Source organism: Andrena cerasifolii, chromosome 10 (genome assembly GCF_050908995.1).
Source record: "Andrena cerasifolii isolate SP2316 chromosome 10, iyAndCera1_principal, whole genome shotgun sequence".
NCBI lineage: Eukaryota > Metazoa > Arthropoda > Insecta > Hymenoptera > Andrenidae > Andrena > Andrena cerasifolii.
Window position 1 is genome coordinate 7,057,054 of NC_135127.1, and position 23,171 is coordinate 7,080,224.

Below are 23,171 nucleotides of genomic sequence, written 5' to 3' on the forward strand. Positions count from 1 at the left end.
TTGGGGTGACGCGATCGGTAAACAACGGTGACGCGGGCTTCCCTTTGGATATCGATGCAGCGGTCGTGTTTGAAGGATTATCTTTGTGCTGGAAGGGGAAGAGAATGTTTGGAGGTTTCCGTTCTCTTTCTGCTGGAAATTTCTGGGTGGAGGGTGGATTGAAAATTGGGGGGTGTGGATGTTGATCGAAGTTGGAGCTGGTGGAGATGATGAGGATATTGGAAGCTGCTGTGTGCTAATTTCTGGCGGGGAATTACCGAGTAGGCAGTTGTAAAGTAATAGCTTTCCATCGATGGAATAATTATTCTGGGACCTAGGAACTTTGTTATACTGTGATATGATTTGGAGCATCAGAGTGATTAATGATAACATAAGTTAAAATCAAATCATATCACATCATAACAAAGTTCCTAGGTCCCAAAATAATTATTCCATCGATGGAAAGTTATTACTTTACAACGGCCTACTCGGTAATTCCCCGCCAATTTTCAATCCACCCTCCACCCAGAAATTTCCAGCAGAAAGATATATATATATATATATATAAAAATCGATAATCTCTAATGATGAAACGTCGATACAGTAATTCTCGCACCGTGAAGATAACACTCCAAGATTAGATTCCATCGATGAAGAATCCTATTATCATATCGTTAACCAAATACAAAACAGTCGTAACGCACAGTATCTAGATCTTCCACGAGTTTTTCTTTTTCAAACAAAGTCCCTCGGCACCATATAATGTGTAATAAATTTCTGCAGCAATATTATTACACAGCGTTCGGTTGAAAATCAGTCTACCTCCTCCATTTACAAGCCCCCTTCTCGCGATATGCATATCCCATTTCCACAGACCCGTGTTCGACGAACTAATTAAGCTGGGAACCAGCTAATTAGTATACATTCGCCTACAATTAATTCGAACATAAATGTATCCGGTAACCTCTGACGGAGCCTCGCATTTCGCCGTGCAATTATTACTCCTAACTGTATTTTCCAAATATTAATGATCCGCGAACCTTTCGAATCTGGAATATCCGCGAGGCTTCGTAATCGCGACGAAATGAAAGGATTCCTATTAATCGTTTCTAGCGTCCGCCGCGGAACAAACAGCGTGCGGAGTGTCGCGAGCAATGACTCACGGGGCGCGCGCTAATGGAATTCCACTTCCTCGCGCGACAAAGAAACGCGTGTCTCGGCCGTTGTCACGACGAGCCGTGCTTAGCGCGCTAATTTCACAAACTGCCCGGTCAAGAAGCGGATCGCGCCTCGCTCAATGAACGATACCCCTAACCGTTCTACGGAGGACACAAAACGCTCTCGCAGAGCTGGTCCGTTGGCTACGGGTATTCGAAAACGGAGGGGCAAACGAAGAAAAGGCCCTGATTCACCGACAATGTCTTTTGTTGAAGTACGAATAGACCAGCTGAAGGAGAGTCACTTCGTCTTTTTTTTTTCAGTTGATTAAACTCCTTTCATGAAATTTTGAATCCAGCCGAGACTTCCAATGCAAATTTTGAGCAGAGCTACGTTTAAGGAAATTGCGAACTAAATTCTTTTTCATATCTTTTATATGAATATTGCGTTAATTACTGTTATTAGTTTATTAGTAATCTAGTTTAAAATGTGAAACTACAGTATTATAAGTAATTTAGTTTAAAATGTGAAACTATAGTATTATTAGTAATTTAGTTTAAGAAATAAAACTATAATACTATTAGTAATTTAGGTTAAAGTGTGAAACTATAGTATTATTAGTAATTTAGTAAATTTAGTTTAAGAAATAAAACTATAATATTATTAGTAATTAAGATTAAAATGTGAAACTACAGTATTATAAGTAATTTAGTATAAAATGTGAAACTATAATATTATTAGTAATTTAGTGTAAGAAATAAAACTATAATACTATTAGTAATTTAGTTTAAAGTGTGAAACTATAGTATTACTAGTAATTTAGTAAATTTAGTTTAAAAAATAAAACTATAATATTATTAGTAATTAAGTTTAAAATGTGAAACTACAGTATTATAAGTAATTTAGTTTAAAATGTGAAACTATAGTATTATTAGTAATTTAGTTTAAGAAATAAAACTATAAGACTATTAGTAATTTAGTTTAAAGTGTGAAACTATAGTATTATTAGTAATTTAGTTTAAGAAATAAAACTATAATATTATTAGTAATTTACTCTGAAATGTGAAACTATAGTATTATTAGTAATTTAGTTAAAAATGTGAAACTATAGTATTAGTAGTAATTCAGTCGTAAAGTAAAGCTGTTTAAAATCTCACTACAAAGTTTGAGTAAACACGTGTACCCTCTACGCGGGTATACGAAGAAAGCCGTTTGTGTATTTATAAACGCGCTGCCCGCTTAGCGTCACATGTGCAGTACCCGTGAAAGTACTCCAAGTCTTGGCGGGAGATATCCCCCTTCGACACAGGGAGAGAAACAAAAAAGTATAGACGAATATGTTCTGTACTCACCGAAAGCATTTCCCGAGAGCCTGAGTCTGGCTACCCTGGTGGCCCTATTGACGGTCAACGGTCTTCTCGGCCGTTGACAAGACAGGGACAAAGCCATCGATGATAGGTATTAGGTACCCGCGTTACGAGAATTCAATAGGAACCCGCGTATTTCAAAAGAGGAGCTCTCACGTTTCTTTTCCAAGTACACTTCGAAGCCTCCAGAAATGGGAAGCAACCTATTCCAAATATCTCAAGCTGCAGCATTAGCGTTACTCCAATTTTCCCTCTAGAACACGCGTTGCTTCATTAATCGCGCTAATCAACCGCCATTTGCCCCGACCTTCTAACCTACAAAAATGTTCACAATGCAATTTCCAAGTGACCAAACCACTCGTCCATCTAATCTATTATCGACACTACAATTCTTCGATACATGAAATCCCACTTTCCTCTGTTGCGAATAAAACTCGCCGAAATATTACTACGAATACTCACGGAACTCAATATCAACTTCATCCTTCTGTATGCAAAGCATTGATTCTTGATCCGAAGGATATCGAAGTGCTCGGTATATCGTTTCCACAGCTCGAGATATCGAGAGGTTTCAGAGAGGGAGATGGCGCTGCGCGGAAAGCGGAAGGAAGGAAGTGGCACGCGACCGTCCCATGCTGTCGCCTAGGGATCTCCCGATCGAAGAACGATAATAAAACCGAACAACGGCGGTGGGGGGGAGGAGAGGGTTTCGGAGGAAAGGAACGCGAATCTACACGGAGAAGTCGGGAAAAGGCGGGCAGCTTGAACCGCGCCGCTACAACGACTGGCTTCGTTGCAGAAGCAAACTCCCCATCTGCTGTGGTGTTCGTCGCTGCCCCAACTCCCTGCTGTCATTACGCGGCTGTGTGTGTGCCAGCACGCCCCTGTCCGTGAGCGTACGTGTGATCATGCGCACAGCCGCGCGATTCGTGCGTGCCGGCAGGCGGAACGTTTCTAACCTCTCCCGAGCGGAAAGGTTGCGGTGAAATGAAAAACTCTGTATCTGCCGATGGATATCGCTCGCCTTGCGGGCATATCTCGCTGATAAGTCGCTGTACTTTATCTGTGGCCGAGGACAGCGGCTTCTCTCTTTGAAAATGAAGCTATTACACGGTGATTAAGACGGGAAATTTTCACGCGAGCCACTTCTCGCGGCAGGGCTCGGCTTCGTCGGTAATGAACGTGCATTGTCTTACCGCGGAAATGATCGATAAAGAAGAGCGTGCCACGAACGGAAATGGGATGTGCAACTGGGCACTCATTGGGCTTTCATTGGGAATTGTTACACCGAGGCTTTCACTGTTCATTGAATACTTCTGATTTTCCTTTTCTTATATTCCTATGCAAGACTGTTATGTAATACGCGAATACTTGTGGAAATGAGAGTGACGTTCCTCATCATCGTTACACTAATATCGGTACAATTCTATCGCACCATTGGCGGAGGTCTTGAAATTTCAATTGCGAAAAAGTTGCAACACATTGGAGCTTCACTTTTTGATAACTTTTACAGGAAATTATCGTCAACTTTAAATAGCTCGATAACTTCATTGAAGTCTGCAATTTTACCTGCTGTACTTTCAGAGGGATTTTGAATCTGGCCAGGGATCGGTAGAAAATTCAGATCTTTCTTGACCCAAATCCAGACTTTTCAATAACGATCTCTCGTCGCAGGCAGTCGCGCGCGTACGTGTACAGGCCTCGTGTGCAAGCGTACGAGCAGCGTGTATGCCGCAGCTGCAGCTGCCTGCAGAAGCGGAACACTGGGCTTTGGGGATGGCAACGGTTGCGCACCACCTGGCCTCAGGAAGCCAGCACCGGGCCTTAGCATTGGCGTAGACTGCACTCGAGACGAAAGACCGGAAAAAAGGGGGACAGGGGGAGGGGGCATAATAGAGAACCGACTTTCAAAATTCCGGCACCCTGCTCGCGCACCCCTCAACCCTCTAAAAATCGATCGATCGCCCTTCCAACTTGTGTACCTGAGTTTCGTCTCAAGGACACGCATCGGCCACTTTATTTATCCTACATTAATCAAATTAATTTGTCAATATATTAATTGGAGTATTAACTCGACCAGAAATAAAATATAGTTACAAGCTATATTGTACTCAATTTTGTATGAATAGAAATTGATATTTTACTTAACGTTTGTTATTATTTGCCCGTGGGTCTGTAAAAATAAACGATGACTGGATCCTTGGTAGATCTTTGTCCCCATCGAAACGCGTTTTGGACTTCCTTTTCGAGTCAGTACGTTGGCGCCCCTAGTTAACTTCAAGTGGGCATCTGTGTGCGATTCGTCACCCGTCGGAAATAACTTCTTGGAATTTCCAAAGGAGTTATTTTTGTACCATATAAGTGTGATCAATTGTATTTAAAATGTCTAAATACTGGCTACCGAGCAGCTTATAATTAGAAAGAAAGTAAAAGGAATTGTTTTACGTAAAGTTCTTGGATTATTAAGTTGTTTTCATGGGGTACTTCGTGTTTACCTTCGCCACTTCGAGTCTGAATTACTCGATTCTCTTTATAGGTCGATTCTTCGCGCATCGATGGGCGGAAAAAGCTTTATTGATGGATAGGCTACGTTTCATTACGCTGCACCCCCCTCGGACAAATGACGCAGCACGCAAATTTTCCCGCTTTATGAGCCAATAATTTTCACGGGGTATTACCATACTTGATCCCATTAATCCTTACGAGCGTGATAAGTCAGGATCGGATTAGGGGTGGCGGGAACCCCGGCATGCATTACAACTACTTAATAGAAACGTTAGCCGTGTGAACGCGATCGCCCCCAGTTTTACCCAGCAAATAGAAACCGAGCAATCGATCATAAAGTTCGCTTTCAAAAATTCTTCAACACCCATCCACCAGATTGACAAATTACATTAAAAATCCACTCATTCCACATTCAATGAACAATTGTATATTCATGTTTTTCTTTTTTCCCTTTCCTTTTCTCTCCGTCTCTCTTTCTTAATGCGCGTCCGTTTTTCTAACTGATTTTGTAATTAATTGTACCAAAGGGTTGTCTAACCCGTCTATTGTAATTAAAATTAAAATTAAATTAAATTAAATTAAATTAAATTAAATTAAAATTAAATTAAAATTAAAATTTCCAGTAACTATCTTAAATACTTTAAAAAACACTATCTTCCAAAGAAACTCGTCTAAATCCCAAAAATTCCTTCCACCCGTATTTCACCACTCAAAATCGACACCACAGAAGATAAAACAGCACCTATGTACTCCGAGGAAAAAGTGCTACGATTGAATGAGTGCAATTGAACATAAAACTGCAATTCGCCCCAACAGAGTGAATAGAGGTTGAGGGGAGGCTGCGGTCGCGGCGCATCCCCTCAAGAAGCAGGGAGGAGAAGATCGAATCTGCGGAGCATATTCTCCAGGACCACGGGACCGACTTTAATTCCCATAAAGCGACGAGGGAACTCAGCCCTGGCCATCGAATTAACGCGTTAAGCTGCTGCGACGCAGAACTTCCATAGAATTTCCACAGCGGCGAGCTACAACAGGATGGAGGGGGTGGAGGCTTGCGCAACCCCCGTGCACCACCCCCGCGCCCACCATACGCCCATGGGGTTTGCGCGTTGATATCGCAATAGAAGCTGTATCGATCCCGCCCCGACACGAGGCCGGCTGTTGTCAGGGGGTTGATAACGATATGCAAGCTCTGTAGACAGCGGCCGCTAAAAGCTACGCGAAGCTCCGAGCCGCCTCTGTCGCCCGCTGGCTGGATACACACGCCACTCCCTCGTGGCAATTTCAGCCATTTCTACGAGCGACGAAGAAGGGAAAAAATATCCACTGATCCTTTTACAAGGGAATAAAAGTTAGAATTGATGATGGAAAGGGAGGGATTTGACTTTTGTTGGACATTTAAGGGGAGACTTTGCGAGGATGATTCAAATGGCGGATGATTATTAATGGACAGTCAGATGAAAATATTGTTTTTTAAACTAATTTGATGCTAATATTAGTTAACTTTCATACTGTAAAAGCTAAGGGATGAAATATAGTTAAATGTTCTCGGAACGATCGAATTGCATATCTTTTTCTCGTGTTTGAATTAGTTAAGAGGTCCACCTTTTTATGGACGTGGAAGACGCGATTTGGAGAGGGTGAAAGGAAAGTGTCTGATAGCACCGAAGTTTTCAGATGGTGAAGAAGGATCTTTATCGACGAGAGCAATCGTCAAGTGTTGAACGTTGAACGAATCGGAATAATATTTTCATTTTCTTTCTGTTCGGGCTGCTCGCGAGGGGTGGAGCCTTTCAGCGAGCGAAGAGGGAAATTCGTTTGGGAAAACGTGAATCGCAGAAGTGCTCCTGGTGTCGGCGGATCGATAAGCGGACTTCGATGGCTTTCGGGGGGCTCTGTCGATTTATCTCGAGCACTTTCCATTTACGTTTGTCGGTAGATTGACGAACGATAGGCCGACAGGTCGGGCAGAAATTAGAATGAACCTTTTCGGCCACCAATTTTCCAATTCTACTTTGTTCACCGTAAATGGAACTTCAAAGTTCTTCTAGGTTTACGACATGTAAACCAATTTTCACCTGCAACTGTTTGTGGCGCAACTGACGTCGGATCACAGTTCCACAGTGTTTCGCGAGAACTTGGAAGAAGGGCACCGAGGCGAATCGAATTTCCATATCCGCGAACAGATGGCCGTTTCTGCGCGTGCTCGAAGAAAGGAAAAGGCACCTTGTTGTCATCAGGATTTGCATGTGAATTCCCACGAACTCGGCGCACGGATATTTTTTGTTCGACCGAACTCCGGGGACCTATTCCTCGCAGGAAGGAAGGAAGGAAGCAGGAAAAGAAGGGATCGTGTGCGAGGGGAAGCCGTTCGAGAGACCAGCGACTTCCCCCTCAGGATATTGTGGCAGATGGACTATGAAGCCTATCCTCCTAAGATCCTGATGAACCCGTGTGCTTCAAACTTCATCACAGAACGCTTAAAAACCTGAGAATTAACGAAACTGCTATCAACCCTTCCCACTTTCAACTTCCTACTTCAAGTGGATACATTAACCATTGACTCTCAATCTAATCTGTCGATTTATCACTCTACTGTGCGAAGGAAAATAAATTTAAAATTCCAGAATTAAAATATTCTTAAAAACCCCGTAATAATTGGAATAATTCCCACAAATATGATACAAAAAATATAAAATACATAATTCTAGAAAAACAACAGAATGTCCCTTTTAAAATTCCACCTCAATGCTCGATCTTCACCCTCCATAGTTTCCTCTGCGTTTACCCTTAAATGGCAATATCCTAATGACGCTATTCCCTGCCAAATTAAAAGAGAAATGGGTCGATTGGTCTATGATAGATATTCTTAGAATAGCTGCCACAAAGGAGAAGATTCAAATGCTCCAAGAGGACCAGGCTTTCCTTCAGGGAGAGATGAAGGGAAACGCTTTGAGGCATCTCTAGGCTGAACATCTTGGATCGCGAATTAGACGGGAGTCTCCAACGAGGAGGACCTTAATTTACATAGAGGCAGGGCCCATTAACGAGGACAGTTTAATCATCACAGGACGAGACGAAACTCCGTCCCTCCGCGACTTGAGTGGCTTTTTGATGCTATCTCGGGCTGTACGTCACAGTGTCGAGTCGGGTCATTCGAGTTTCCAGGTTGAGAAGAAAAGCTGGTTAAGGTATAATTGGAGGACAACGGGGGAAAGAGGCCGACGTACACGAGGCAGATTAAGACAGCGGCCTTAACGTCTTTTACTCATCCACCGTCTATTGCTCTCGTTGGTGTTCACCAAGGAACTTTCTCGGTTTACGCGGGGGTCAATGGTTCACCGTGGTTCTCAGTCGCGATGGAGATGGACCAAGGAACGTCGCGACCGATAGCAACGGTTTTATCTCGCATTTTCTTGGTGACCAACAGTCCAGTGAAATCATCCTTAAAAGTTGAATATAATTCACCCCGTATCTTGTTGAAATTAAGCCACTTAAATCGAGTGGACTTTCTTTCGCTATCAGTATTGTTATCTTCTGTTTTCGAGGACGTTGATTTTTAGTTTCACTGATTGAGAGGGTGGTGAGGGTGGAACCTTTGTTTCCGAGTGGTTTGTAAATGAAATTTGATGAAACTATTGAGGGAGGATTATATGAGTCTTCGCAACTATTTAGATTCAATCCTCTTACTTATCTTTTATGAGATCCTCTTATTCCTATTTCGAAGATTTCAGCTTTGAAAGTTATCACGCGCAGAACTTTTTGGGAATTCGAATTTGAATAAAACTTATTTAAGTATGCGAAAGTTTGGATATAGAACTCTTCCTTGATACGTTTCGTCTTTCAGTCACTCACAATCAGAGATTAAAGCAATTCTCCTCTCGTTAACACATTCTATCAGTCGTTCAACTTCTATCAAGCCACTCTTTACTGAATTTCACTAAAAGAAAGTCGAGACTAACCATGCGACGCGGTTCCCCGAACTTCCTCCCGGAATATATAATCCTTGCCACCAAAGCAACCTACCGAGCCTTTCAACAATAAATCAACCAAGTTCAAACCGATTCGCGCGCCTGGTATATTTCACCATGCGGTCCACTCGTGTTTCTCAAACCACGTAGCTCGTAAATTCCGCGTTAAACCGAATAACGATCGCGACGACGCGTAAAGTTCGAGTTAATGCATCGTCCATCTGAATCGCTACACGCAAGCTAACAATTCACCACTGTTTACCGCCGATATTTCGCGCAACCATCGTGAATCTCTTGATTCGACCTATCAGTCTATCTCCGAAATGGAGTTGAATCCAAGGAATTTAGGACCTTTTGTCATTAATTGCTACTGTGAAGGATCTACTACTTCGTTTATCATGGGAAAAAGTTGCTAATTCGATTGTGGAACCGCAGGGAACTCGAGTAAATTCGATTAAGTAGTATTAAAGGAGCGAGAAGCGCCACCCAAGAAGGGTGTCGATAAAACGCAGCCTTGAACATTATTTTAACACACGTGTTCCGTGGTATTTTTCTATGGTTTCTATAAATACGAAGTCAATTTGCAATTTCAAAGGCAAAAGTGTGACTCTGTACTTGGATTTCATTTAATTCTGCTTTGCAAGTTGGGGGTATTATTGGAAGCTGAGTAGTTTCGGGGGTAATCGATTCGAGATGCGTTACAAATTTAATTTGGAGATTTTGAAGGATCCACGAAACAGGTATCACTTTAGGAAATTAGGTAGCTGTCGGTTTCCCGCGATAAGCGCACCAAGGTTCCTCGAAACGTTATCGAAAGCGAATTCCCGCGGCTAGTATATAAAAATAAACACTCGCGGGGAGGAGTTATTTCTGAAGATTACCGTTTCAATCCCGCGCACTGTGAATCATAAATGAGGAAACGTAATTCCGTCTGACGTGTTTTCGCTGTTACGCTACTCCACTTGCTACTGGCGACCAATAACATTTCGTGTCCGCACGTTTTACTTATTTCCTTAGGTATGCAAGGCGCTATTTCAAAACCTTTGAAACGATTGGAACCCGACGCAAGCTTCTCTTCCCACAAGAATTTCTGTGGTACCCGGTGGCGGATTTAACAGGGCGGCCGATGAGTAAATGCCGCCTGGGCCCCTGCCCAGAATTCTTAAAAAGGAAAATTATAATTTTAACCAATCTCTATATTTTTTTCTGTACTACTACACTGAGCCCTTTTTTAGGTAACTACCTGTTGATTTTCCCGAAAAATGGGCCCCTGCCCAGGCGGACCCCCTAGAGTCCTATCTTAAAAAAAAAGGAAATTAAGATTTTAACCAAACTCTATATTTTTTTCTGTACTACTACACTGAGCCCTTTTTTAGGTAACTACCTCTTGATTTTCCCGAAAAATGGGCCCCTGCCCAGGCGAACCACCTACAGTCCTATCTTCAAAAAGAAGGAAATTAAGATTTTAACCAAACTCTATATTTTTTTCTGTACTACTACACTGAGTCAGTTTTTAGTAAACCACCTCTTCATTTCCCCCCAAAAAATGGGTCCCTCGGAACGTTAGCCAGCTGTGCCGTTTTTCTTAAATCCGCCACTGGTGGACCCCACCCCTTTGAGTCTGCATTTCAATTAATCCTATCACATGAGTACTTTGCATTCAGCTTTCCTATCTCCTGCAATTAATTAAAATACAATCCTCCTGGCCATTTGCTCATGCTCGACTAATTTGTTCCCAAGAAGATCATCTCAACTCTTCCACTGTTTCATAACTCTTCTAAATCCGACTTAGTTAATTCGATACAGCACTGCCCGGCCGTTAGGCTCAGGATCCCCGATACAACGATCACAGCGATGATACTTGCAATTAGCGAGGATCCTCCGGCGAGGGGGTTGGCGAGGAGCCGCTAATTGACGCAATTACAGGCGTTCCTGCGAACTTCCTGCGATTAACGGCGACGGCTCAGGCCCTGCTGACCAGAAGGGGCAAACGCGTGGGCGGTCAGCAGACGTGGCCGCGTTGAGAGGCACTGATCGCCAGGCATCAACGTCCGCGGCTGATGCTTGAACTTTGACACGTGACAATTAAATCATCTGGCTGGTTCGTATTCAACCATCCACCCCCCCCCTGTTCCTCTGTCGCCGAGGCGCCACAGCGGCCAATTGAGCGTGGGTCGCGACCGCTGCCCCTTTCTTCCACACACCCCCGTGTGCTGGTGTCAGCCGCGCGCGGAAGGTGGGCGAGCAGGAGGACGACGCGCTATCAGCGAGAAACTGGCAAGAATCAGCCAGTTTCCGGTCATTACCAACGAATCCCTAACCCGTGAACTCGCGAACTTTTTAATTGGAGTCTGGCCACTTGGCGAGTTTCGGGGGAGGAGTACTTCAAGAGTGCTGCTTGAGGGCCTGTGAAGGAGGAACTTGTTTGGGGGCACGGTGAAGTTTTAGTGGATGAAGCGAGTGAGAATGAATCTCGAGGATCTGAGGGAGATTCCAGGATCTTTTAAAGTCGCCAGGGTGGTTTGGTGAATTTGACTCTGTCGAGCCTGGGTTTATAGTTCTGTTGCTGTTTTTCCAGTGATCCCTGAGCTAATCGCGTGGACGTTGTGATACAAGTTTAGTAGTGTTTGATAAATAATTGTTTTGGAGCACGTGGTGGTGAAGGGGTGGTTAAAAAATGCATGATTGTGTTAAAACAGTCTTTTTGTTGGAAGAATATCTTTATCTCGATTAAGCTGAGGAATAATGGCCTTTCTGTAATACTTTTAGTACGTTCATTAGTATGTAATGTATAATAAATTAAATTACAAGGCTGCAGGTCTCGCGCGGTGCATATTACAAAAAGGCTATGGTTCCTCAGCTTCGTTGAGGTAAAAATGTAGTATTTTACAAAAAGGTTGATTTTACAATTGTTCTGTGACATATATACTACGCACAGGTACATGCAGAAGGAATATGGAGACTGTATGCAGTTAAGGATTCCTCGGAATATAAGTATGCACATAGAAATATCGTTTTTAAATCTCTTTTCACCACCACTGTGCGCGATATTCAAATTAATATCAATTCTTAATATTTGTCTTGTTCGGCGGTTATGTGCCACGGAAACAATATGCGTTATTAGCTTCTTTGAGGTTCGCGAGCTTAAAAGAACGAGGCAAAAAGAACTTAGTAGATTGCTCGTTGTAGATAGTGCTGCATAATTTTCGCGACTGCTTTTTCCATGCAGGGAATGGAAAACCGTGTAGTTTGATAATCTCGAGGCACTTAGATTCGCTACACGCGCATCTACCTTTGACCTATGAATTATTCAAACATCATAACCGTACGTTAACCTGCAAATATAATAAATCCACTTGTTTTTACGTTGATATCATCACTGCAAAATCACCACTTATCATTTCGTTGCAATTAAGTTGTTACAACAATCTGCTCTCGCAATTACATTGCAATTAAAACCTCGAGCTATGTACGCTTCTACAATGTAGACTACTCTAAAATCCGAATCCTAGTCAGATGTTCATCGAGTGGGGAAATATTTTTAATACTTCAAACGTAAACTGGGTAGCTATGTAAAAATTGCTAGAAAATCGTCTAATTTGCTGAATTTTGCTTCTAACTCTTTCCTTACGAAGTAGATCTGAAAATGTTGCTATCTGCATTACAAATGTAATTAGAACAGTCTACTTTTCTTGTAACGAACAAAGGAAACTACCCCTAAATAAACTCATCCAGAACAGGCGAGCCGTAAAAAAGTATCAGTGCTCCACTCGACCCGTTCGGATCCCCGCTTGCGCAAGGAGGATTTCGCTTTGCGGTTTCGCAACATTTGTTCCATTAAAGTCTAGAGGCAACTCCGCGCTCCCAAGAGTAATATGGACCGCGAGCGAAGGGCCCGAAGGGGACACATCCCTTAAAAAAGTCAGTCTCAGAACGGGGGCTAAAAGAGCACCATTGTACTCCCGCTAACTAACTCTGTCCCAGGGAAAATGATTCATCCCCTGTGGTCGGTGGCCGATAAGGCGAGACGAAGACTAAACAAGTGACGAAGATAGCACGAGCACTCGAAACGAGAACGTAGAAAATATTATATTCGTATAAATTATCAGAAGGAATTCTATCTTGAAAAATAAACACCAGTTACATGCTACGCTAAAATAGTATATATTTTTTTTAAATAACACTGAGAACACTGTGGAAGTTGAAGTCCATAATTAGAAAATATTCCGACCCAACTGATAATTCGAATTTACAATTATGCATTTGGAGAAGCGCGAGAAATCGATCCGTTGATCGTCAAAGTTTCAACTTTACTTGCTGAAATAAATTAAAAAAAAAAGAATCTGATATCTGTTGTAATTTCAACCAACTCCATTTACGTTCATTCAGCGTCTACTGAGTCATCGGTAATATTCCTTCGAAATAAAAAGTTGCAAGTGCTTTCTGCCTCGATAGGAAAGAAATCAGCACGCCGATTACTCATGGTCGCTACGTGGTATCACAAAGTACGACTCTCCCCGACGAAAGAAGCTCTCCTAGCACGAATTTATCGCGCCGTAGCGCAAGACCAGCGAGACATTGTGGAATTGACAGGCAGAAGCCCAGAAGCTGCCAGGGCGAACGCTTTCCGCTTGAAAAATGGCTTCATCGGTGTCTCAACGTTTGTCCCATTAAAAGCATGCCGCTTCTGGGCGCAGTGGAGCAGCCGCGAAGAAAGAAGGAAACCGTAGAGAGGGGCAGGCAACCTCGATAAATCTCGACGAGGGTTTTCTTGTACTCTAGATGACGCGAGGAAAATGCATTGTTCGAAACGTCTGTTCCCTACTGATCCTAGACAGCAACGATTACCAGCTTCTATTTATAACGCTGTTCTTGCAGAACCCACTTCTTCCTCTGCAATTTTGTTATAATTATGTCTTTCTGTCGAAAAACGAAAGATTTGCGAAAAGATTAAAAATTCCTATAACTAGAAATTGCAGCCTTTGAACTTCGAGTTCGAAGAGAAAGAAGAAATTACTCTCAACTAACGAAATTATTCAACTCTTCAACGTCAGTTTCAAACTAAAATATGGAGTTTGGGCGAAGCAGATTGGAAATTAAGTTTGAATGATATAGAGAGGCTTGATTTTGCACAGATATTCATCAGCAACTTCCACTTTTCCTCAAGGAGGCGCTCTCGATGAACCCTACCAGGAGATAAATATACATCTTCTACGTCAGAATCGATATACCGGACCGAGAGGATCTTTCCACCCTTTGGCTAGAGACTCCACCGGGGGCTGCTAATGGTTACCAAATGAACTGCTCGATAGCTCTCCTAGTTCGTTTATACTCCTGGTTCGGTTCTCGTCTGGAAGCACTTCCATCGACGACAGATGTTCGGCAGCTCGGACGGAGCCGCTCTCAAGTCAGCTGGCAACTCGTTTCGGCGATGGAAATTTATTTTCACCGGGGGCGAGTGTGCTTCGATGAGAGGAGAATTAGACGAGAGTCTTTTAACACGAAATAAAATGGTACTTCAGAAGTTCTCTATCGCGACGAACGAAAGCATCCGCCAAGAAGATCGATCTTAAAATCAACGCACTTGGAACCCCAAAAGAACGCAATTTTGATAAATACACAACTAGTTTAAGAATTCCCAGGGATGTAAAAATACATTCTGCAGACAGTATTCATAAATCTTTATAATTAACTCTGCTCGCATTCTTTCATCAACCGAAAACCTACCCGAAAGCTTCACGAGTCACCTAAAACGACCCGCAATTAAATGATGAGCTACGGTGCGCTTAAAAATGGACATTCCTTGTATTCGAAAATATTCCTTTGTGTTGGAGTATTATCGGGAAGATCGCAAGGGCGAGGATCAAGATGAAAGACTCTCGGGAGATTTCGATGCACATCAGGACGAGGAATTATGGAGCATAAAAAGCAAGTTTCAGGGTGCCTCGTGGATAAGCGTCTCGACTGGCTGGCCCCGCGAATTTCCGCGAGGGCTAGCACGTGCGTAGCTTGGAGGATGGTGGCGAGTTTGCTCGTGTGCCCGCACCATTAAGTCCCCGGTGGCGAGGCACTTCCGGCGCGCGCACCACGGAACGCACGTGCTGCGGGCATGGGGTGTTCACGCACCTTGCTTCCGCGGGCTCCAAATGCATGTATCTCGGGATACGATCCCATCGTTCGGCCGAGTTTCCCTCCCCGAGATCGCATAATTTCTTGCTGCCACTCCGTTTTCATTGCTGCGCCGTCGCTCCTCGCTGTTTAATGGTTTTGTCCGAGAGATTAGAGGAAGCAAAACGATAGGGCGCACCTAATACGCAGCTTGGGAGTTAATGACGGTTGACTTCTGCCTCCTGGGAGCTTAGGTCACATTGAATCCTGCGAGTCTCGCTATTTCCTCGTAACAAAGCACGCAGCGCAAGCTCCTATTCCTCATAAACTGTTCTAACTAAAAAAACCCCAGGTGAAAAGGGCCCCGGAAGAACGCAGAAGTTCAGAAACCTCTTGTGGAAAGCTAGACACAGCATTGTTCAGGTACGTTGCACCGATGACGCCAACTTCCGCGCCGCGATTCAGCCCCGCTTCCGTTCCCGTATCTCCCCGCCCGGAAGTTCGAAAACCCACCAAATACCTGGGGCCAAAAGGTGCCCAAGGGGTAGTCGGAAATAGAACGCGGAAAAGCGACAAGGCTGAACCTCTCCTTCAGCCGTCAAACCCCAAGTGTCCCAGCCCCACGAGGCAACCCTCATCAGGAGCACCCAGCTAGCTCGCTATCTAAATCCTCGAGCACTAACATCCTTGTCAGGCCCAGGATCTCTAATGAAATCTGCGAGATGCTTGGTTGCAAGATTTAAAATCGGTTGGTCTATGTTTAAACCAGCGCCGAGGAATCGCCCTGTCTTGGAGAGGAATGCTTGCTCCGTTTGCAGAGAAGCTTGCTCGAGATAGCGAGCGATTAGCGTGCCAGTGGGCCAGCGAGACGGTAATCTGCTCGCTCGCTCTTATCTAAATCTGCGACAAAGCTCTCGGGACGGCTTCTTCCAGGGTAGTGAATGGAGGGTTCTCGGAAGCGATTCCAGCCGAGACAGGGCCACGGAATTTCCGATCCACCTCGAAAACGGCTCGGCGGAGTTCCCCCGATTAAACGGTCCTCAGCGCCAGCTGACAGGGTACGCGGAACCGCCGGCAAACCGGTTCGCGAGACGTTTGTGGGAACAAAGACGGGTTTCATTCGCGATGCTCTGACGTCACACGAGCGGAAAGTGGGTGGATGGGTGTGAACGCACACGGACGCCCGGGAAGAGGAGCCAGTGAGGACGGTCAGTGATCGCGATCTCCGTTCGAGGAAGCTCCTTCTTGGAGGAGGCTTCTGCAACGGGATGGAGGGTCCCGCTCAGGGCTAGTGAAACTCTTTTCCTTGATGATGAAACAGGGACACATGAATGCTTGCGATGTTTTCTTGATTACGCGTAATTCACAGTCAGAAGCCCTTTTGCTTGAGATCACCAGGGTGCTCACTGTTAATTTCGGATCGCGTGCATACTCAAATACATAGATGATAGGGGATCTATGAGTTTCAGTTTTAAGCCGGGAATCCACTTAGAAGCTAAGCTATGCTATGCCATGTTACGTTTTAAAAAAAATAGGCATAGCTTAGTTTAGCTTCTAGGTGGATTCCCGGCTTAAGTTTAGTTCTAGAAATCTACAAAATTGGTGTCACAAAGACGGAGGATTAAAAGAGATCTATGTTACCTATACGTGGAAACGAAGAATTAGAATTACTTCCAAGTTGTGTTTATATTCCACGTTTGTGTCTCTATATGACGCAAATGTTGTCGTAGAGCGCGTGGCGACGTACAGGAATTCGGAGAAGGTGGATTCGTTATGATATAAAGCTGAATCTACATCGTGGAATAGCCTTTTCTAACCCAACCCTTCCGCTTCGAGGAAGAATGGGTTCCGAGGAGTCCCCGATCGCGCGTGCACTGTACTGATTGTGATAATCGACACCATCAACAGCCATTCTGTTCGGCGCTCGGTCCGCTAAGTGTTTTGCAACGACAACAAACCGGCGTGTTCGGAGCCCCGATCGAAGCCACGGGCAGGTTATTGTTCCCCATCGATCCGAGCTGCCGAGCTTGCGTAATCCCTGTCCGCTGTCCAGGAGTTTCGTCACGTTTCCAATCGACAGCTCACCGTTCGACCTTAAACGGCACATGAGTCACGGCTAGCCGAGAGAAAGAGAGCCCTTTTCGCTGTCTGGGAAGCTAGGGGGCACCGTGCTGCAGGCTCGGGTCCGCTCGGAACACGTGTCGACCGTTTTATCCGCGTGTCGCGGGATGGTCCACCTGCGGAGCGGACCGCAACTGAGAATCTCTGCGCGCGGGTGAGCCGGAGTGATTCACCCGCGGCAAAAAGAGGAGGAAAAACCGCCGAGGAGGGAGAGCACGAGCAACGGAGAGGAATAACCCGCGCTTACGCCAGAGAGAGCCTGGGCGGCTCTCTCGCTCGCGCGAGGATCAACTCGTCGAAGACCCTGGAAGAGTCTGGCGGACTCCTTCGTCCCTGGCGATTCGTTCTAGTATTTCCTAGGTCGGCCAAGTCCTTTCGATCACGTACGACGCGCGAGAAGAAGAGGACCGTGACGGGGGGCAAGTGGGAAACGGTCTTTTTCCAGCTGTAAGTGCCTCCTGTGACGCGGTTTTGCGTCGAGATCGCGGTGAGCGTGGTTACGTTTGAAGATGAACGGTGTAATGGGTTGAGCAAACGAGCTGTTTCGGAGCTAGAGCTAGGGGCTGAAGCTGCCTGCGTACCATTGGGATTTATTCTTCTCGATTTATCGAGGTCTTTGGAAGAACTAAACTGAGAATTCAGGTTGGATAGAAATTGGAAGAGCAAAAATATTCGGCTTCGCGAATTTTCCTTTACTAAAGCGCTTAGTGGTTCGTAAATCTTTAAGATTGCGGACCCCTTTCATAGGATCTGCAACCTGGCGAACTTGCTTAGGAACGAGATTGATCTCTTCCGTGGATCTCTTTCAGCATTTAAGGCCAGCGTACACAGAGCGACATCAACTGATATATAGAACTTAAGTCATGTTTGGTATTTTAAATTTTCTGATATTCTGTTATTTTTGTTCAGTTTTATTTTGTTGTCTTCTGCTCTGTGGTGTTGTAACGCTGTGTCTCTACTCTGCGTCTTTTACACCTTCTTGTGGCAAAAATGGGTCTCACCCGTTCATGAGGAAATAAATAAAGAAATAAATAAAAGATTGAGATGGTCTGGGTTTGAGATGGGCCATGAAAAATTGCACGGATTTTGTACCATCCCAGCTATCAGACTAGATGTAACTAGGTATTGCTTGCTATTAGCATTACTACTTTGAGAAAGTAAGGATTCTAACACGAAAGAATATTCTAAGGTGTACATTTAAGAAATATTAAAATTAATTTTTGGTGAAATTGATTCTGCACGTGACACATGGATCTCCGCCATTCAAGAGTTAAAGATCCCAGGACAAATATACCAGTGAAGCAGTTGGCTATCATCTCCACCCACTTTCCTTGCTAGGAAAACAAGAGAAACGTATCAAACTTCGAAGCACGCTCGTGCAACCAAGCCGCCTGTCGTCAATTCGTTTTCCACCCCCCTGGAACTGTAAGTCTCCCTCGCCAGCGATTCTTATTTCCGTCCACGATCTACGGTTCCTATTCATCGATCGCAGAGGCCCCATCGAAAGTGCGGCCCGTTCCTCGGGTTTATTGTCCGGATAATGACCGTGTGGCCCGTTGCGATTCGAGCGTCCAGGAGCAACAGAGAGCGGGAGGAAGCCGTCTCGTCGTTTGTTGCAACGTGAGCCCAGGTAAAAAGGCACCAGCAGCAAATTTAAAGGCTCGTCAGCTGTTCCGGGGGCCGCTGGTCCTTGCGGCCGTTTCGACAGAAAGAGGAGAACCGTGTCTCCTCGTTTCAGCGGAGGCGGAGAAGGAGAGAACGGCGGCGAGGGAGAGCTGGATACCGAGGGGTTCACCGGGCACAGCTGCTACCCCAGAAGAATAATCAGCCCGGGATGCGAATTCCGTGAGACTGCAGCCGTTTTGACGCCACGATTACAGCAAGTCGAATGGAGCTTCCTCCTCGAACCTGTCGCGTCGCTTGTGCTGGTATTAAAGTCACCAGGCGAGACGCTTCGACCCACAGTGACACTGGCCAACTTTTCACCTTCGAGATTTACAGGCGAAGGATGAAAGAAGCTGTTTTTTAAACGGGGTCCTTGGAAGTTGATGATGTTGGTATGTGCGCGGGTTAATATGTTCCACGAAGCTGTGGGTTAATTTAGTGGGGGAAGAACGTTGAATTTAAGAGTCCATGAAGAAAACACTAAGTGCCAAAATTAATTAAAAAAATCTTCTGGCACTTATTTGTGGCACTAAATATGTTCTGGCTGAATTTAGAATTAGAATGAAAGTGAATTTGATTTGTGGATGCTAATATGTTACCGAGGAAGTATAGTTTCGTATAACGAAATAAATATACATATTTCCTTGACAGTGAAGCTGCGTTACAGCAGAAACTTTCGAATAGCTGACATGCTATACACAGCCACGGCTTTTTATTACCGTTATTCTTGCTTGCAGAGAGAAAGCCTCTACCCTCGCAACCCCATGTTACTCCCCTTTGTCTAGAAAAATGGAGAAGAGCCTTCTCCCGCAATTTTTATTCCCCAGGCCTTAATAGGAAGCAAAAACATGCCTCCCGTTGATGAGGCAGAAAACGGAGTAGATTTTTTGAAAGAGCCGAGGAAGGGAAAGAAGAAAAATGCGAACGAAATCAATGTTTTATGGACTACGCGCGCAGAGCTCGTTCGATGGAATTTTTCTTTTTAACGCGTTTAAAGTGAACGCGGTTCAAAGACCTCCCACAAAGGGCCAGGCGAAAAAAGTCGCGCGGCGTTGGTCTCCTCAACCTCGGCCCTTTAAGGAAAAGCTGTTGACACGTAAAAGCGAGCAACTGAAAAGCAAGGGGAAAAAGATGAAAAATGGAACAGCTGTGACCTTTAACACGGCTGCAGGGCGGAGGATCGTTAAATTTCGGGATTTCCCTGCTGGCCTGCAGGCTTTTGAAGGGAACCTTTTGTTTGTCGCAGGGATTCTCCGAAGGTGATTCCTTTTACCAGAAAGGAACACGTTTGGAAAGTATTATGCATAGGAAATTTGTGAAACTTTCCACCTTCTTTAACCTTCGATTACTCAATGAATTGTTTCCTTCGTTATTTAATTAGAATGATTAGAATCCATGCAAGAAAATTCGCAGGCGTTATTCTTCTTAACCCATTAGGCTTGCACCTACTCACCCCCTTGAAGGAAAAATATCCCGATACTTCAACTTCTGGTTGCACATGTTGCCCCACAATTTTATTTAAAGTGAAAAAACACCATCGAAATTGTAGTACAAGAAAATAATTATTCCATTGTCTTTAGTGCATTTTAATTTAGTTTTTTGTGCATTTTTAATAAAAATCGTTTAATTATCGTTAAAAATGGTCTGAATTTTTATATTTTTACATAACATTTTTTCCAGTGTCTAAAATGCATAAAATCCTTCTTCAATGAATGAACCTAGTCTAAACATGTACAACTTAGTCTGGCGCAAACAGCGAATTGCCATTTCCCACCAAAGTCTGCGCAAGAAGCTCGTTCGCATAAAGAACGTCGGACAGAACGAGAAATGAGAGCCGCTGGCATGGAAGGTCGAAGAATCATCGAGGAAGTAGCTCTAGATTTCGATCGATCGATTAGAATGGAACGTGAATGAGTGGGGCAATAGAAGAAGGACCTCGTTGTGTGATGTAACGCACCGTTCCAATGCTCTTCGGCGCTAGCACGGCGAATCAACCATAGCCTCTTGCTTGTACTACTTTCAACCATCTCCCCGCGAAATATCGCAATTAACCCTCCATACGTTAGCATTAGGTACGTCATAGCAAAAGGAACAATCGATCGCAGATTCCAGCGAACCCGAAAAAAAGCAACTCGCGACAAAGCGAGCGCAGCGACCGAAATCGCGCGGCAGAGCTCGCTGGCGACTCCCAGGGGGAGGGGGGGGGCGACCCAGAAAAGTCGAAAAGCCCCGTGCTCGCTCGCTCGCGAGGGGATTTTTCGAATAATCGGCCACGACCCAGACTCCGTCGGAGCGGGTCCTTTGTCCCGCGTCCGTGCATTGTCGCATCTGAAATTCGTGAAAGATTCGGTGGTGCGCGCGGACGGTCGCGGGGGAGGCGCGGGCCGACTGGCTGCGGAAGACAAAAGTCGGCCAGGGAAGGAAAAAGGGAGATAGAACGAGGGAAACAGAGGGAGAGAGATAGAGAGAAAAAAAAGAGGGAGAAGGAAAGAGAGAGTTTCCACTTCGCGAGAAAGCTGTCGCTGACAATGGAGGGCCGTTCTTAGGAGAGGGCTCGTCACGTGGTCGGGAACAACGGACATCTGATGAGAACGGGGCGCACGGGACACAGCGGAAACAGCCAAGGGTGATACGAGGAAGGGTGGTGCGGACGGAGACAGAGACGATGCACCGCGACGATGAAGAAAGACACGGGGAATTATCTTTCTCTGTCGCGGGCCGACTCTTTGCCCGTCTCTCGTCGGCAAATCATCCCCCATTCAGGGGAAAGTCGGTCAACGATGCGCGGCGACCGCGCGACGATACAAATCCACCGCCGTGCCTCCCTCTCGAACCCCCCTCGAAGCTCTCTCGTCGTCGGTGACAGAGTCTGGCGGATAAGCGCGATATCAGGCCGTTGTGCGCGATGCAGGCCGACGGAAATGAGGGGAGCCAGGGGGGCGGCGCGCGAAAATAACGGAGGAAATGACGACTCCTGCCGGCGCAGACTCTTTTCCGCGACCCACTTTCGCCATTGTGCTGCGAGTCCTGCTTCGGGCTGGGGCGGAAGCTAAACGACGTAATGGAATATTAATATTGGGGATGCGCTGGGGATGTTCTGTCTACTAAGCTGGGGCGAAGAAAAGGGAAGATTGCGCCGCTCCTGATCGAGGGTACGCTTCAAGCGTTTCCTTCGGGGGATGCGATAAGGTTACGGGGGAGTGGAAGAGATTCGGGCAGGGTTTTTGTTCTTTCGGAGAGGTGTGAGGTTTTGGAACGAGGTGGGAAAATTTTTTAATTTTAATTAAATTTCGAATAACGAAGAAAAGTGCAAAAAATTAACTTGATGCGTCGAATAACCCGGCTCAACTTTAGTCGACACTTGACGTATACATTTTTTACTTTTTTTCGTCATTCGAAATTTTATTTTAATACAAATTTTGCCCACCTCTGGTTTTGGGCAGTTGAGTGGATGTTTTTGGTAAGTGTCGGTTGGAGAAGGATTTGTTTAAGGAGTTTGTAAGAATTAATGGTGATTGGAGGATGTTAAATTGCAATGCAAGTGAAAATGATGTAGGTGTGATTTAAAGCATGTGTCTTTTTGTTGGGACCTGTTAGAGTGAATTACTGTTCTTAAACTGGTGAGGCGATAGCAGTTTCATATTTCGATAAGAAGGTTTTCTCAGCAGGACGGACTTATTATATGATAGCGACAAAGTGTTACTTCACAATTCAGTTAATAAAAAATGGCACTGAAAATCTATTCGATTTTGTCCAGATTTCTAGTTACAATTTCAAAGTGAGAAACTCATGTTTTATTATAACACAAAGCTGCCGCACGCTAGGTAGTTAGTATTCCACAAAAAGACACAGCGAGGTCTGCACGAAAGCTGCGCCAAGCGCGTGAACAACATACAGTAATGAATTTTTGCTCAGACCAGAAGTTAGTTTTAAAAAATCCTCCTCCCTCATTAGGGGACAGGACTTCTCCAGCGATCTAGTATGTAGGTTATCGGATTTTCCGGAAATAACCGGCAATCTTCGACGTCCTCGAGATGCGAAAGTGGATCGTGGAAGTTGCGCTAAGAATACTCCATTCACGATGCAATCTATTCGAAGCTTTTTAACGATTCATTCCTTTTCAATATCCGAATTCGCGATTATCCCCCGGGCATCGAGCACTTGGAATTAGGAGGAGAAAGTGGAGGGACGAGAATGGAGGACACTCTTACATCCATCTCTGGAGCATCCATCCGGAATCTGACCCAGTTGAATTTTTCATCGATTTGAAATTAAAGGGGAAACGATGCAAATGCAT

General features: G+C 44.8%; 2 protein-coding genes across 5 annotated transcripts in view; one reads left to right on the forward strand and one right to left on the reverse strand.

Annotated features, from left to right (window-relative positions):
- Nucleotides 1-23,171, reverse strand: part of Neur (E3 ubiquitin-protein ligase neur) — a 113,783-nt gene that overhangs the window by 25,138 nt on the left and 65,474 nt on the right. Inside the window, exons 1-2 of one of the 4 annotated variants that reach the window (XM_076821223.1) lie at nucleotides 2,967-3,281; nucleotides 2,490-2,819 (exon numbers count right to left, since the gene is read on the reverse strand). The exons of the other annotated variants lie outside the window; for them this stretch is intronic. Of the exons in view, the coding sequence (XP_076677338.1) occupies nucleotides 2,490-2,586 (97 nt within the window). The 5' untranslated portion in view covers nucleotides 2,587-2,819; nucleotides 2,967-3,281. Of the gene's footprint in view, nucleotides 1-2,489; nucleotides 2,820-2,966; nucleotides 3,282-23,171 lie in introns of those variants that run through there. 4 annotated transcript variants of the gene reach the window in all.
- On the forward strand, nucleotides 3,088-4,597 carry LOC143374155 (uncharacterized). Its single transcript, XM_076822083.1, is given in 4 exon segments — nucleotides 3,088-3,204; nucleotides 3,206-3,290; nucleotides 3,293-3,394; nucleotides 4,203-4,597. Coding segments are annotated over 4 exon segments (699 nt in total).